This window comes from Anguilla rostrata, chromosome 15 (assembly GCF_018555375.3).
Source record: "Anguilla rostrata isolate EN2019 chromosome 15, ASM1855537v3, whole genome shotgun sequence".
Taxonomy (NCBI): domain Eukaryota; kingdom Metazoa; phylum Chordata; class Actinopteri; order Anguilliformes; family Anguillidae; genus Anguilla; species Anguilla rostrata.
The window spans coordinates 22,434,148-22,451,782 of record NC_057947.1 but is presented as its reverse complement, the minus strand read 5'-3'; the positions used below and the strand labels follow the sequence as shown (position 1 = coordinate 22,451,782).

At 46.9% G+C, this 17,635-nt stretch overlaps 1 protein-coding gene across 1 annotated transcript in view; it reads right to left on the bottom strand.

Annotated features, from left to right (window-relative positions):
- The window catches only part of dnah7 (dynein, axonemal, heavy chain 7), a 76,702-nt gene that overhangs the window by 12,339 nt on the left and 46,728 nt on the right, over window positions 1-17,635 (bottom strand). The window contains exons 46-57 of the mRNA XM_064311454.1: window positions 16,776-16,939; window positions 13,945-14,099; window positions 12,212-12,402; window positions 10,131-10,264; window positions 9,425-9,760; window positions 6,849-6,975; window positions 5,120-5,314; window positions 3,857-3,949; window positions 3,034-3,210; window positions 2,347-2,508; window positions 1,088-1,288; window positions 366-527 (exon numbers count right to left, since the gene is read on the bottom strand). Of these exons, the coding sequence (XP_064167524.1) occupies window positions 366-527; window positions 1,088-1,288; window positions 2,347-2,508; window positions 3,034-3,210; window positions 3,857-3,949; window positions 5,120-5,314; window positions 6,849-6,975; window positions 9,425-9,760; window positions 10,131-10,264; window positions 12,212-12,402; window positions 13,945-14,099; window positions 16,776-16,939 (2,097 nt within the window). The remainder of the gene's footprint in view (window positions 1-365; window positions 528-1,087; window positions 1,289-2,346; window positions 2,509-3,033; window positions 3,211-3,856; window positions 3,950-5,119; window positions 5,315-6,848; window positions 6,976-9,424; window positions 9,761-10,130; window positions 10,265-12,211; window positions 12,403-13,944; window positions 14,100-16,775; window positions 16,940-17,635) is intronic.

Below are 17,635 nucleotides of genomic sequence, written 5' to 3'. Positions count from 1 at the left end.
CAGCAGTCTTTAAATGTCAAGTGTTTCTAATCAACTGCACGGGCAGGAGATAAGAACAGCTTGTCTGACACAGCTGTTAATGCTGAATGAATATACAGCACTGACCTGCTGCCGGTGGCTTTCCCCTCACGCAGGTCGAGGGAGGTGAAGGTGAAGGCTTATGCGTACTGCAGGTGCTCACTTCATACTGAAATGTGACATGTATAATGTGTGCATGTGTGTCTGCGAGCATACGCTTGTGTGTGCGCACGTACGTGAGTGTATGAGATGTGTGTGCCTCAGTGCGTGTGTGCATGTGTTTATCCGTGTATGTGTGAGTGCGTGTGTGTGTATCTGTGCACACGCGTGTATTCTGTGATGTTTACCTCGTACTGGTTGAGGAACATAAGCAACTGCTGTACAGAAATGCGCAGGTCAGTCTCATTGAACTCGTAGGGGATGTTCCAGCCCAGGGGACCGAACTTCCGCCTTTCCTGAGTCAGGGCGTGGAAGAACACCAAGCCATACAGCAGCTTCTTAAACACCGCCTGCAGGAACACATGCATCAGCTTTGTACTGTGTGTCCACCCATACATACAGGCACACACAAGCACGCACACACACACACACACAAGCACACAAAACACAAGCACACACACACACACACACACACACACACACAAGCACACACACACACAGACACACACAAGCACACACACACATACAGCAGCTTCTTAAACACCGCCTGCAGGAACACATGCATCAGCTTTGTACTGTGTGTCCACCCATACATACAGGCACACACAAGCACGCACACACACACACACACACACACACACAACACAAGCACACACACACAGACACACGCAAGCACATACAGACACACGCACACAAACACACCAACACACACACATGCGCACACACACACAGCCACACACAAGCACACATACGCAGGCACAATGCACTGTTCAGTCATTCGTGCAGTTCATTTCAAATAGCAGAAGGAGTAAGATGCTCAATTCTAATTAAAATGCCTGCTTTAATCATAACATGCTCCGCTAAGGAAAGAGATGGACGGACCAAATGGGCGGACGGCCGACTGACTGACCGGCTTGTTGCTGCTGTTGAAGAACTCCGGGTCGGAGATGGGGTCCATGAGGAAGGAGCGCCCGATGTTGGCGCGGAGGCCCTTGGGCGCCTCGTTGGTCATCTTGACGCCGTTCTGGAGGACAGCCACGGGAAAGTTGGGCGAGGGGTAGCTGGTGAGCCAGAGGCGGAAGTCTGGGTGAGTGGTCTCTGGGTTCAGTTCCTGGGCAAAGCAAGGGGGAGAACATTACAATGGAAGAACACTGCGATTGAAAAACAGTACAATGCAAGAACATTACGGCGGAAAGACTTCACATTCATGTCACGTTACAGAGCACACTGTGCCTATTTAGCCAATACAGCACAATATGCTCACTTTAATGGAAGCATATGGTCATAAAGCCTTCATAAATCATAATATCTCTGATACATTGTCGCCTCTTTGAAAACCATTCATAGGAAAATTACATTCATTACAAAGGATGACATTGATGTAATGCGTTGTGTAAAAAGCCTTTTTCAAATGTGACATGACACATGATGTCACTTGATTTCAGGTCAGCGCTCTGATCAGAGTCCCTGCGCACATGCTTCAGGAATGTTCATTCAGTGCGAAACGTGACCGGCGTCGCAAGCAGCGCTTTACATCCAGGATGACCCACACGGAGACAGCGAGGCGCGGAGATCCAGTGCCGTGTTCAGAACCCTTACGTTTCCGGTTCAGATGCCAGGTGAGGAGGACTGACTCAGGAAGCTAACCCACAGATACCCATCCTGTAAATACTCCACAGCAGAGACGAGAGCTCAGCAAGGCTGTTAGGGAATTAAACGATGTGATATAACGACTCCCTTCAAAATAATGGCCATTGGTCATTACTGTTTCCAGCTGGGTCTGCTGTAGTGAACTGTAGCAGTGCACTTAATCACTGCTCGACAGCACTGTCCTAATACAGCATTTAATTGCTATAAAACGGGAGACTGGCTCCTGAAACCAAATGCAACAGCAGACATCCTGACACAGATTTTTCCATCTTAGTAGCAGAGTTCACTGACTTTTACAGAATGTCCACGGACATGAACCTCTTCAAATTAAATTAATGATAACCCCAAACCCTCTGGTTCAGGTAAAATCACAACTGGACAGTCTTTTTGAAGAGCAAAAAGGGCTAAAGGTAGCGAACATAAGGAGGGAAAGCGGCGATGATCCCCTGCGGGATCTGAACCCGTGACCATCTGGCGTGCGGCCCAGCGCCCTGACCCCTCCAGATGCGGCTGGCTGACCTCGCACACTCTCTCCAGCGTGGACATCCAGGAGGTGGCCAGGTGGCAGTTCTGCAGCACGACCCAGGTGCCGTCCCTCACGCCCGTCTGGATCATGCTCATTGCGATGGGCCCCTGGCCCTGACCCAGGGACAGGGAGGTCAGCTTGTTCCCTCCAAAGCCCTGTGCAGGAAAGCAGAGCATGAGTGTGTGCGGTACTGCATACATGTGCTGCACTGTTACTGAAGGGACACAGGGATGGAGGCTAGACATGCATTATTTACTCTACAGTTTAGAGATGGGGGAGAGATAAAAAAAATACTTAATTACCCTTAATTTCAGTGAGACACACATATGTATATATATGTTACAATTTTTGCTCATAGCAGGTGATTCATGAAATCACCATTTTATACGAAATATCTTTTTAAGAACATGCAGGCACATCAGCTCCCACAAATAATTAAAAAAAGTGTTCAGCAATTAAAGCATTGGAAATAAATGTTAAGTACAGGGAAAATCCATACTAGTATATTTGTAAAGTTTAAAGTTGTACCTAAGAAGCACACAGTTAACGGCGCTTTGGATAAAAGTGCTATATAAATGCAGTCCGTTTAATGGCCCTCCCAACAGTCAAGGGTCATCCTAGCCAAACCCGTTCCCTGGGCTCTGGGTTAGCGGCGCCCTTGCCCCTGTTCTGCCTCATACCTGGTCGTCGGCGAATTTGAGCAGCGCGGCCATGGGGTCGGAGCCTGGGGACAGGATGAAGATGAGGGGGGCGCAGCAGTGGCTGTCCGCAAACGCCTTGCCCAGGTTGAAGGGCGGAGTCTCGATGAACTGCCGCCCCAGGCTGTTTGACACAAACTCCTGCACCATGGGGATAACCTGAGAGAGGAAGAGGAGGAGAGCTGTGAGAGAGGGAGAGGTGTGACAGTGAGGGAGAGAGAAGAGTGAGCGATGTAGGCAGAAAGGAGGACAGAAGGGACAGAGAGGAGAAGAAAGGGGAAGAGGGATGAGAGTGAGAGAAAGGACAGACCGGGGAAGAGTTGCAGAAGAATATTAAAGAGAAAGGGAGGGGGATGGAGGAGAAGGGGAAGGGACAGCGAAGCCGTTCTGTCTCACAGACTCTGTTAAGCGAGCACAAACACCTCGGGGCGTCTGGAGAGAGAGACGGGGCGGCCTGTCCTTGATCCACTCTGGGGTCAGGCGTGTGTGTGTGTGTGTGTGTGTGCGAGGCTGGCTTTCTGGGGCTGGGACAGGGACAGGACGCTCTGTGGCAGCTGTGCTCCTGACAGAGGCTCCTGGAACGCACTGCCCTGGGGGGCGGGGGGTTCTGGGGGAGGGGGGTGGCGGGAGAGGGGGGGGGTTGTTTTACTCAAGGTTAGCAGCGCTGAAGGAGTGGTGTACATGCCTTCTCTTTTGCTCTCTGATTCAGGGGACGCTGTTCTGCCACTGTCAGGAGAGAGCGCCATGGCTTTTCGCTTGGGACACCGCGTGTGTGTCTGTGTGTGTGTGAGATGGGGAAACTCACCTTGTCTGGCCGCAGGCAGCGAATCACCAGCATCCTCTGGAACTGTTGCAGGCTGTCCTGCCACTGACCGGGGAAGGTGGCGTTGTGAGGCTCCTATAAGAAAGACACACACACACACACACACAGACACACACAGACACACGCACACACACACACAGGCAGACACACACGCATACACACACACACACAGGCAGACACACACGCACACACACACATACACACACACACACACACACACACGCTCATTTCAGCCTCTGCCTCCCCGTGACTCCATTCAGCCTTCACTTTCACTAAGCACACTCAGTCTTCACTCACGGTACATTTGCACCTCTTTCACTGAGCCCTCTGCTCAGCCCTGAGTGAACGAGCAGGTCCACCCTTCACTTATGTTTTCAAATACAAAATCTTATGCTCTCTTAAGGCTAGTCAGTATTTATAACGCGCAGCAGTGACAAGTAACAGTTTCTTATTCAAATACATCTTCAGATTTGTCTGCCTGTTTGACTGTAGTGTTGATGTATGCCTTGTTTTCGCAGCCGATGCTTCTATATTAAGGCTTGTAAAATGAAGAATTGCGGCGGTGGTTTCCCTGGGAGACGCGGCGCTGGTTCCCGCCGGCGGCGGCGCGGGCTTCCAGGCGCGCTGGCGAGGCGGCCGCCGCGGTTCGCCGGAGGGGCTTTGTTTAGCGCCGGCGTTAATGGAGGCGTGAAAACGCATTTACATTCATTTGGACAGATAAACCGAGAAGGGGCAGCTCCACTCTATCACTTAATCAGGTTATTCGCAGATAATGGGGCTACTTCATCACCGAATTTGTTTGCGGGGGAATCGCGGGATTTATCGACCTGTTGCGAGATTAAGCAACGTAATTAAGCGATAAAGAAGGCAATCTGTATCTGTCGGGCCGGCTAACATGTTTTACGCTGCATGATAAAGCGACTGTCTCAGGTGCGCGGGATGTGATGCGGGGAGATAAGGACCGGCGGATACAGTAATTAACTCCCTTCCCAGGCGCCACCGACTTCATCAGGCGCGCTGATTACAGCACGTCCCGTCACCCCAGAGCTTCGCTCAGCAAGGGCCCAGCAGCGCCCGCATCCACGCCTGATCTGAGATCAGCTTCTGCCCACCTCATTCAGAAAGAGTCAGCCGGAGGACTGTACGTCGTTGTCTGATCTGAGGTCGGCATGAACCACTCAGAAATATCCGGTAACATCTGATGGATGTGTTTGTGCACATGTCAGAGTGTGTGTCCGTGCTCACCATGCTGTCATACACCTGCTTCCATTCGTCTCTGTGCTGAGCCAGGTCCTTCCTCAGGCCCTTGAATCCCTCCATCTCGTCCAGACGGCAGTACTCGTCCCAGGACTTCTTGGGCAGCCAGGTGCAGGGGTTGGAGAACGGGTTATCCAGACCCACGCCTCCGGTGAGCAGGAACCGCCATTGGTTCTCATCCACCTGGGGGAGGGGCCAGCCATTAATGTCAGAGTGCCTGGAGCACCCAGTTTGTGACCCCCTTACAGATTTTAGAACCCTAATCTGGCACTAATACTCTACCTAATGACAGATGATTGCCTGCTGACTGTAATTAGCCAATAACCTGTATATGGTGGTTCTTACTAAGCACATATCAAGTCCGTCATTGCTAATTATAAACTCCTTCTTGCTTTCCAGATCTACGATGTATCCTATCCCCAAATCCTGCCGCATGAAAATCCCTTATCCAAAGAGATAGTCTGCAGTATTACAGGACGGCATTAACGACTGTGAGTATGCTAACGTGATGTCATTTGATGCAGCTGTCATTTTCTCTCAAATGCCATTGTTGCTCATATAGACTGTTCCATTCAACCACTTTCCATACTATGAAATTCTTTAAAAAAATCTTTATAATACTTTTAAGAATTATGGATATTATTGTCTTACGTCTAACACTGCCACTATTTTTTAGCTGGATGTTTTATTACCTGTGTGTTGGATGATATTGTCTCCCCACACCCTTTGTGTTATCATTATGTATGATATACAGTATGCACCTGGCAGCTTTCTTAGTCAATCTGGATAAGCTTCTGCCAAATAAAAAATAATAGCAATAATTCTGCAACTCCCAGGACTACTTCATTTCCCCTGAAACCGTGCATAAACGGAGAATCCTAACGATCGAATGAAGACGTAAAACGCCTAAGAAAATAAGGGAGGCAAATTGAAAAGCCCTGAGCCGATGCACAGCTGTGTGCAAAAACAAGTTGAATTTAGGAGCGCTTTTAGAAGGTGTTGCCAACGGGGCGCAGTCCCAGACGGAAAGACGCGGCTGTAAATGAAAGCCTGTGTCTCAGCTCTCGTTCGTACAGCACTTACGCTCAAATGGGGCTGTTTGGAAAAGAGGTGATATGAAGTGCGGGCTGTTAAGCTTTTGGGTCTGCCTGACCGTACCCTCAATCCCGTACACTGCATTACACAACATTAGCTTTACGTTAAATGGACGTACTCCGCAGAGTAACCCCTCATGCCAGGCGTGAAATCCTTTGACTGCGCTCAGTGAAGCTGTGAGGCTGGGGTCAGGGAGGGGGGTTGCTATGGGAACACAGACACTGGCCAGGGAGTGCTTGCGCCTCCTTCAGCAGTAACCCAGCCCCACATTCCTGAAGCATCTCTGCTTCGGAGCACTGGCCAAGGACGGGTTTGCCTATCAGCTAATAAAGGATGAGGCAGGGGGATCCAGTCTTATCCAGAAAGGGCCGGTGTGGGTGCAGGTTATTTGTTTTAGCCCAGCACTACAACCCCTGATTCAACTAATTAACTGATCACGGTCTTCAATCAAGACAATGATTAGAAGAATGAGGTGTCTTAGTGCTTGGGTTAAACCAAGAACACGCACCCCCACAGGCCCTTTTCGGATAAGACTGGACTCCCCTGGCATAAAGACAGGCTATGGGGAAACCCGGGATAGCGCATAATGGGCTGCAGGAGGCTGCAGGCGTTGCCCACGCACCAGGTTCTCGTGTTTCAGGAGGTTGACGTTCAGGCAGAAGGAGAAGAGCAGCTTGTCCTTCTCAAAGAGCGAGCGGCACACGTTGACGTACAGCGAGTAGGTGAAGTGGTCCCTCAGGATCTTCAGTCTGGACACACAGAGACACACACTTTACACCACAACGCCCCAGACAAGCATCACAAAGACATAGTAACATCACAGTGAGGTCTGAAGGTCTTGCTTTCTAAATGGAATTCATTTTATTTGTATTTAACCTTGACGTTAAATGGGTATGTCTTCTGAGAACTCAATTTTCAAGCAATTGTAATTATCCTGCTGCCCATGAACAAAGAGATGGTCATGACCATAACTTTTGTGTTTGGGTCCATTAAAAAGCATGCTCCTGGAAATCAAGACAGTAAGAGACTCTGGCTTTGTTGAATATTTGCAAGTTTGACAAGTGTGCTACACAGTGGGGTCCTACTTGATGACTTGATTGCGAGCACTGCGATACGATTACCTTGGAGTACTTCACATTTTCTTTATAAAAATAGAATGGCCACAGGTTGATTGATAATAATGTTTCTTTTACAATTAATTCATAACACTCATTTGAAGTGCACAGAAGGTTTGAAAATGTATGTTTTGACATTCATCGCTACGTGTTTATTGTTTCAGCCTATTCATTATGGTACATTAAGGTTTGGTTAATGACTGAAGTCCTCAGCTAACATTTGCACAGAGAGGCATATGCGATTGGCATACTTCATTTCCCTTCATCAGTGGTGATTGGCTTCTTTCATTTTCAATAACAAAACAGCACAAGGCCACAAACAAGGTTTCCAGCGACATTGTTAATCCTGTATCTGAAACGCCCAGTGAAATGCTTAACAAACACATAGTGCATATTCTTTTACGGTTTTACATGAATGTGTTGTATGGATATCTGATTCAAATTGGTGATGATGTTCACTTCTGCTTTAAAATTATTCAGTAAGTAAAATGTTCATTAATTTTATGTCATTGCTGACATTTATTTTTATTTTTGCCAAGCGGAAAAGCAGACATCAGATGGCAACACCTCCGTGAGATGGAGAGTGCTGGCCCTTATTTAATTCTGCCCAGTTTCTGTCACTCTATACACATATTCAAATAAATGATACATTTACTGCAGCTTCCATTCATTTTGAGGCATTACTCTGAGAAATGTATTTACTGTGCTTTATAAAGACTGACTGGTTCTGTTGCTGCAGGTTCCTCTCAGGGGTAACTGATTCCATTCGACTGAAATTCCGACCGGATCAACAGACCAGGTTCTTGGTGAAAGATGAAATTGCCCAGAAGGTGATCGTGGCTGTGAAAATGTTGCCCTTGCTCATGGCTGTTCCTGAAGTAAGGTCACCCACAGTTGAAATACGTGTTTGTGACACTGTTGTGAAGTCACAAAAACACCTCTTTCTATTTAAATAAAACAGCACTTCACCCTCTGCCAGGCACAGATACGAATAATTAATCAGACATTACCAGTGGAGAACCGGTTGGCATTCTCAAACTGAATCAGCGGCAAAAGTTTGAGAAACAGAGTAACACTCAAGCCATCAAACCCATACTTCTCATATTTTCTTTCAGAAGATTCCGCTTTTGGGATCAGAGAAATACGTGCGCTCACTCTTTGTTAATCTCTTGGCATTATGAAGGTGGAGCCACCATTTTTTTCAGAACTAGACACAGAGGAAGAGGCCATTGCCAAGTGATGGCAGATTTCGCAGACCGATTGCATGCGAGGACTCGGGGAAAGGGTAAAAATCGGCCAGTAAACTTAAACAGAGCTCTGTTACGTCTTGGGGGCAGGTGTAATGGATTCTCCTGTTTAGTTCCACCTACTCTTAACCCTGCCAATCAGCCGAGTCTGCTCTTTCTGAGACGCTTCGAGTTTGTTGCATTCTGAAGCCTGGCGGCAATGAAAGTTGAGTTTTTCCTTCCAAACGCTAGTTTACAGATCGGCCTCAGGCGATTGTCATGCATTATGCACGTGCGCTGAAGTCTCCGGCAAGGCCAGGTAAATGCACTGACAGCCCTCATGGCACCCCTGAGTGGCAGCATACAAAACAAGAACATTCAGTGATACGCCATACAGAGGACAAACACGCAGACACTAGGGACAGACAAGCACAGTAAACCCACTGCTCTGGGTGGGAGATCGCACAGCTGGGCAAAAAATCTGGGTAAGGACTACAGTCTGTTCACACACACGGAGCCTTTAATGCCTCTCCCTAAAATTATGCTAATTGGCTGTTACACGCAAAGTCAAGTTAAACTGGTGCTAATGGCATTGTTCGTAATGGATCTTTAATTGGAGCGTGCGAAGAACGAGATCTTTCTAAAATTACTCGGAGGAACGTCAGTATTCATTGCAAAGGCACATTGCGGGACATGTTTAGTGCAAGCTTCTCCTTTATGCTTGGTCGAAGCTGCCGTATGAATATGTATGCGATAGCGAATGCTGAATCCCATTATGGCTCTGAGTGTGAAGACGCACTGAGCAGCCATCGCTTGGCAACACCGACCCCCTGCCAACCCCTGGCAAGGCCTGTTACCTCTCGTCCAAGTTGTCGCTCTTGTCCGAATTGTCGATAGACATGATGAAGAGGTTGATAAACCAGGTGAGGGAGTACTGGTACATGGGCTCGATGTTGGCCAGGTCGGCGATGGAGAAGAAGAGGATGGAGGAGTGCACAGCGATGGGGGTGTAGCCCATACGCGTCTCGTCAATCTTCACCTCCGTCACCTCGGCGATGGCCTGCTTCTCTGTGATCTCATTGGCCAGGACCTTGGAGGAGGACAGCACCTGCACAGCTGTCTCGTCTTCCAGGATGTTGCCCTCCGAAGAGGACAGCACCTCCAAGATTTTATCCTCAATCTCCTTCAGCTGCCTGGAGGGGGGTTACCAAGGAAACAGGATTGAGAGTCAAAAAAAGAATCTCAGAAAAAAAAAATCTCTGTGCTATATTCTCAGCCAGCCCCAAAATCAAACCTAAACCTGACTTATCAGACATCTGAAATTCTGCATTATGCTCACAGAACACACTTTCACACTTTTATACAAACTTTTGCTCAAGCTTACACAAGCAGGGTAACTGAATGCCACTGCAGATGTAAACAGGTCTTACAACACACTGAACTGAGGCCGTGATGCCCGTTGCCACATCTATGACAGTATCTACACATTATGCCCAAGCTGACAGATCCATGACCAGCTTACTCAGCGCCAAACCCAACTGCGCCCCCAGAGTGGGTGGGTACCTCTTGTTCTCCGCCCCCTGTAAGATGAGCGCCTGTTTCTCCTCCTCCAGATCAGGCCTCTCCCGGGCCACCACGATGCCCAGCAGCTGGTCCTGCATGCCCTCTGGAGTGATCATGAAGTTCAGCAAGGTCACCTAGTGGAACAAAATGGCACAACTCTGAACTTGCATGAATGAACTCGACTACCATGTTCAAGATGGTTATTTAGAACATGGGCATCACATTGTTAAGGAACCGTTTTCATGGTCAACAGACAATAAAGCATGATAAAACATCAAAGAGTAGATTTAACACTGAACCCTTTGCTGTGAACTGCGATGAAAAGTCTTCTTCTAAACATGGTACAGTGGACGATTCGACAGGTCTACGAAAAGATTGGCAGACGCGGTGACATGAAACCTTTGGAAACTGATGGTCAGTGTGCACACCATGTTGGAGCCTTCAGAACTGTGTTTGAACCCTTAACATGGTGTTCTAATGATAGAGTACGCCTCTCCATCCCTACTGCCGTCCCAGACCACCTCCCTATGAGCCCTGAACCTGAACAGTGATTAGCACAGCATGGCTCTGTAGGGCTGGAGTTGGTTGAGCAGTTACTATCGACTGGGAACTGCTTCATCAGGCGAAACGCCAGTCACTGCATTTAAATCCTATCCAAAAAGCCCGGCTGCAGCCTGGGGCGCCATGGGGCACTTCAGCCCAATTAGTACTTAATGAATCCGCTGGGAAGTACTGCGCCAAGACCCGGCTATTCTGGAGGAACAGCGGCCCTCCTCTTTAGCGCCGCTAATGGTATCCAAAGGGTGAGGAGCCAGTGGCATGAATTTGCTCTCTCCTAATAAATGACTACGCTTGTCGCGAGCCATAATTCAATTTCTATTGACAGTACAGACAGCACTGCTGATGGTAAAACCTCTTGTAGGCATTCTACATTTTGCAGCTGTCTACTTAAAAGAAGCCCACCCCTTCTCCGGTACTAACACCCAGCCTCCCAGTCGAATGGCTGAATGTGAAACGCTCTTCTGAAAGGAAAGATTGCGCTGTGGATGTTGCCGGGTTCTTTTAATGTACTCTTTTCAAGAGCGGGGAACTTTGAAAAAAAGAGTCGTAAGTGCTTAAGCAAAATGATCCAAATCCCCTCTGGCCTCCTAAGGGACCATAAAAGGCAATAATTGATAGAAACGTGAAGTGTGTGGGAAATGCGCTACTGTAGCCTGCCAGCTCAGCCACATTACACATTTAAACCTTTGGGCACTTTGTTTAATCACACTGACTATAATTTAAGGGCACGTATCTTGCATTTCAAGTAGTCACCGGTTCCTGCACTCGCTGGGTTAGGAAGTGTGGCTCGTATAGCTTTTTCAAGGAGCCCACAGATGGTGCGGGTGAATTGTGGGACGCGAAGATGAGCACAGCCACTTCATTAAAATCGCACGCTCCTGACAGAAGCAGATGTGCAGCTCGACTTAGGATGTAAACATCTACAAATCCCCCGGTGAGGCCAAACAAAGGAGAAAATGTGTGCCTGCCAAGTCTGAGGTGAGAGAAGTCTGCATCAAGTGCATCGCTTTGCCTGGAAAACATACAGCGCTCCAACATATGGGAGTATACATAATCAAAAACCATGCATAAAACATCAATTCATCTTTTTAAATAAATAACAGCTGAGTAAATTAGTCGAACATAATAAAAATCAGCACTGTCTTGATTGTATATTAACCTCTAACCAGTATGTTACATTTTAAATGTGTTTTTCTTTATGTGTTACAAAGTTATACTGTCTTTGATTGGAATTTAGAGAAATATAATATGAATATAATATAATACATATAAAACAGCCCTTTGGCTGGAATGAATAGCTGCTAATATGGTTGTGTGACATTTGTAATTCATTGCATTAGCAGTAATACAGCATAGGCAATATTGCATGCATGCCTACCGGTACTGAATACCAAACCCTAGTTTGGTGGACATTCCCAGCATGTTCCAAAAAGCCACTCTATGGTAGACTGCTGTGAAATCACGAACGGAGCGGTAGCGTCCTTTCTCCAAGCGGAAGGGGTGTGGCCGGTGCGCCGTACCTTGACGGAGGTCTCGGGCAGGTAGTGCGGGTTTCGGAGCTTGGTGGTGATGTAGAAGCGGAAGTCGGGCGCGTACTCGATGGTGGAGTCACCCAGCCGGATGCAGATGCTGCCCCCTTGCTTGAAAGTCTGCTTGAGCAGCAGAGGCTCCAGGATGGGGTCCAGCTCCTCGCCGATGTTCTCCAGCAGCACTGCAGAGGGGGGGCGGGCCCAGAGGAGGCTCAGATCCCATTCACATTCTCCCTCAATTTCACAATGACCGCTTTAAGGATAAATGTGTGCCTACTGTAGACATCTGCTGTTCCAGAGCCATAAAATAGCTTTCATTGTGAGTACGCTTTGATTCAAATGGACTTTTGTCGGCTTTGATAGGCTTTAAGGATAAATCAAATGTAATGGATTTCTGCTGATTATATTTAGTGCTGCGGTTGTCAGATTCCTTTGAATCTGGGCTCCTTTGAAGATGGAATTGTGTGAACGGTGTGAAATGCCTGTGGACAATTCCTGCACTATTTTCAAAATATTTTGAATCTGCGCAGACAAAACACTTGCGGATGCTCTTTGCGGAGATTAGCCGCCTTTGTAGGATGAAAATATTTTAAAGTGCCTTGTGCGTCTGAGCGCTATCCCCTGCCCACTTAAACTTCAAACAGATGCCGTTTTACTCGCTGAGAGACCGCAAGCAGACAGGTTATTTAATCAATGACTCAGGTATCACTACAGCTGGCTGGCCTGGGACGGGCATTCGCACCAGCAGTTACATCATCCATTCATCACATCTCCAGATACACAGATCCAAAGAGGGAGATGCGCCGTGTCAGAGAGGGCCACGGCTCTCACTTTACTGTTGTGCTGTATCACAGGTTCTGGTGTTCATTTTATCCACATGTCCATGTATGTGTGTTTATTAATGACATAAAATTACAGGACAGACAAGAATGCATTATAATAAGGGAGCCGAGGAAGAAGTAGTAGCAGAAAAAATAGCTATGAAGAATAATAATAATTAGGGGTCTAGTATAGAGTCGTGGCCTCCAGGAATGCTCAGGAGTGGACCAGAGCAACCCCGCATATGCGTACACCACAGAGCTGGACATGGCTTGTTTGACCAATAAGTGCAAAGCGAGCGCAGTAGTGGCTGATGGACGTGGCACAGTAGGCTTTCTAGACTGCGGATGTCTAGCTGTGGCCATTTCACGGAGCCGGGCCTGGCCAGCTCAGAGTAAACGCACAATGATTAAGTTGTGGAGATGTGGGCAGGCCTCTTAGCAGAGCTGAATAGCAGCCATTTGTGAAGAAGGCATGAGTTTGCACCCACGTGGCTGTACTTGGAATTGAGGCAAAAAGTAGTGTGCAGCAGCAGCAGCAAAAAAAACAGACAAAAGCATCAAAACACACCCATTCCTATTAACATAGACAGACTTGTGCCCTGCCACTGTGCAACAGAAAACAATCTTAAATAAATAAAAGTTTTATTTGCATTTTAGGTTTATTTTTTATTTTTTAAGTGAAAAAAACATTATGCAAATTACCTGACAAACTTTTAATGTGTCCTTATAAATACTGTTAAGACATTAAGCAAACCTGCATTGCTAGATGCAGAGAGGCAGAGAGGAGCCAGCATACTTATATGTTTTAACCAGTTGTTTCTCACATGCTGGAAACATAGCACCTTGGTGCACTTCATGTGGTAGAGGGAGACCCCTTCAGGGCGCGTGTGGTACTGCACTCACCGGGAGTGCCGAACTGGATGCAGTTCTCCAGCGTGCGCACAAAGTCGGCGTCACTCAGCTTGATGATGTGCAGGCTGTTGGCCTTCTCCATGTTCTTCACCCACTTGTTGGCCTGGCCCTGGGGGTCGATCATGAGAGGCCACCTCCTAGCGTTCCTGTGCAAAAAAGGCAGGGGGAAAGAATCTGTTTATGCTCAAAGGTGCCATCGCTGCTGCAGTCCTGGGGCTGAGTGCTGGGATTCACTCCCACTGAGCTCTCATTTAATTCTGTTTAAATTATCTGTTAAGCAAGTACTGACCTTCATTTGATTTGCTATTCATTCTCTGTGAAATAATTATGCAGTTGGAGAAGTACAGTTTCTGTGCTATAAAAAGACACACAAGTTGTTTATTTAACATATTTTTATGAAGCTCCAGCCCTCAAGTTAAACAAATCTGGAGCAGCTGTCTCCATTAAACTCACTTATTTCTTAATTGACTAATTTTCGTCCCCTTTGGGCAACTGTCTCTTAATGAATGCATTTGGATGTGTATGGAAAAACATAAAACCTGGATCATGTATAATGTCTCAATTTACAGACTAAGAAAATATGCTTTATGAAGAATATGTAATTAATGTCACACCCTTAATGTAATGCTATTTTATAATGACACATAACACAACCCTTTGACTGAACTTAAGGCACATATGCTAATGAATGATTTTTAAGGATGTTATTCTGTGGTAATTAAGGAACTGAACATGCTTCATGAAAACCTTACGAATAACCTTTGCATAAAGGGACTGCAGTGTGTGTATTACTAATGTGCTTAAGGTGGACACATGAACCTGGAGTCCATTGTGCAAGGGCTCAGATGAATTAGTCTCATCGTTTTTTAGGGTAAATTTGAGTGCTGTGCTGAATTAGGTTTCTGCTGCACCCTCCCAATGATGTGGCAGACACCAGTAGGCAGTGAGAGACGTGCTTCGCTTCAGATCTCCTTCAGTTCTCCCTGGTGGAAATTCCAGCTACCAGTCAAAGATGGAATCAGCTTCTGCTCCAGCTGGATACCATCTGGACTTTGGTGATGGTCTGTTGTTTATAACAAGCTGGCCCAGCAGCTGGGCATAGTCTTGTCAACATGGTTGCTATCTTAACCATCTTGTTGCCAGCTTGACCATCTCCAAACCAGCATCAAACCAGCTGGAACAGCATAAAACCAGGCCAGAACCACGCTGGAATTTCCACCAGGGCTGTGTGGCCTGCTGGTGCACACATTAGCGGGCGGTACAATGAATACTGTAGTGGCAGCATCCTTCTTTTACAACAGACACATTTTGAACACCCCTAGTGTTTCTCATGCTAGTAAACATTAGTGACCCACCTCCGTTCCAAGAGTGGTGTTGCTCAACACACACCTTACCCCTCGCATTAAACTATGACACACATCATTTTATTCTGGGGCTCTTGGTCCATACAATTGCCATGCCAGATTTTGAGTTGCATTGCTAAGCCCTGTTGCATTCTTATGTCTGAGCCTTGAGACGTAATTTTGATTGTCTATCCAGACAGCGACAGATATTATTGCATTATTGGCAACTGAAGAAAAGATTTCTTAAGAAATATTTGTTCAAGTAAGGCATTGTTTTCTTGTTTTAATGAAATGATAACTTATGGAATAACCATAACTTCAATATAACCATCAGTTATCATTAAAGATGATGACAAGATTAGCTCATTAAGCTAAAGGCTATCACTATTAATTGCTATCCAGGGTGTATCTATTGCTAGCTAGGCTGGAAATTAACGCCAGCCTGCAAGCAACCTAACGTTATCTAACTAACATTATCTAACTAGCTAGCTAGCTAGGTAGATTAGCCCCCAGACCGCCTGCATCTATAGCAAAGAAATAAGAGCCGACACTTTTTACATGACATCAAATGAAGCTCTAACAAGCCTAATTAGCTGAGAACCAGACTGCAACAGAAGCTATGGTGTGCCCCCAGGGCCGTGCTCAGTGCCACAGCACAGCAGGGCGTTCCCAGGGGTCTCAGTCCCACTGGGACATCATTAAACAGTTCTGGTGTTTTTAACTGTAGGCAGCGCTCTCTGTGGGGTCAGCACGAGGCCCAGTCTGGAGCAGTGTGTAATGGCTGCGTTTAAAGCTGGGGAAAAGCTAGCGATTTCAGGGATTAAAAAGCGTAGAATGCTTCAGGTTCAGTGCTGACCGCATCTCAGCGGGAGAGGCTGGCTAATCAGGGAGCCGCTGTAATCTTCTCTTTGCAGGATTTCCAGAGTGGAAATGTTTTTACGTGAGCTCATTAGTTCCACTGGGTTGGGAGGAGAAACATCTCCAGCAAAGGTCAGGATGCAATTGCGTACTATTGGGCTCATTCTCTGTGATTAACCCTGGCACAATTAGAGCTACCGTAGAACCTCACTAACGTCTGGGTAATGGAGGATGTTCAGAAATGCAATTCTGCACCAACTCAACTTATTAATCACAAAAGGGACCAGTCAAAGGTTTAAAAAAACATTTGCTGCTCAACTTCATTTTTGACTATGTTACTTTTCACTTGTGACTGTCCTTTTTGTGTACACATATCTTCAATAATGTAATGAGCTAAATTACATATGTTATATATTTTTTTAAACTTTGTGGTACTCTGTGGCAAATATCCAAACAGGCCTGGACCAGACAACATCACTCAGTGTCAAAATTAAGGTGAGACAGCTTTGGCTTTTTTAGCTGGAGTCAGTGTAATCTTTCAGTGATGCACACACGAGGACCCACGCTTATCCTTTCTCCTCGTCCTTTCAGGTGCAGGCACACGCGGGTAGGCGCACTCACGAGATGATGATGCCGTTGTCGATGGAGAAGCTGTCGGACGGCAGGCCAGCGATGGTCCAGGCGCGGATTTTCACCGGCTCCCCCAGCGAGCCCATGAGGGACATGTTGGCGGAGCAGGGGATCTGCCGAGTCTTACACAGCTCGATCCACTCCTCCGTCTGGCTCTGAAAGGCCACAGCGAGTGGGTGAGTAGAGACACATTTATTACCTTCAACCAGGCGCCACTGCTGACAACATCTGAAGAGAAGTCCTTCATTCCATTTACACTGACTTAATCCACCAACTGGAGTAAAGTTTCGCCAACCACAAATGAGCAGCGCTATTCAGTATTATCAGTGACTCCCTGATCTGAAACTTTTGCTGTGGAAAGCAAACATATTTTGATTGGTTCACACAAAGTCAGTGATTGACAGCTTCACCTGTAGTGGAGCTTATGAAGCTTCACTATCTCATCAGATACATTCTGATGTGGCTTGTCCATTCACCCTCAGCAAAATGCAAGACTATTTCTTTTCCCTTCAGATAATATGTCTGGTTGTATAAGAATAAAAAAATCCATGGCACTTGAAATTCAAAACCTGGCAACACTTGGCAAACCTGCACTGTGGCATTTTAGGAGCCTTTTTAACTGTGCCCACCCCGGGAATCTAACCTGCATTTGCTCCTTATTTGTTTTGCTATATTTCTGAACAATGTGCACACTGTTCACAGGGCATGGGAATGGCTCGACAGTTTCTGTGATGTCATGTGATAGGTAAGGCAGCACTGCAGTGGTTGCTGAAGGTAACGGATTGTCCATTGTGACAGGAACACTGAGCTTTGCAGCTTTAAGAGACTTTGCTCGAAACGATGTTCTGGCA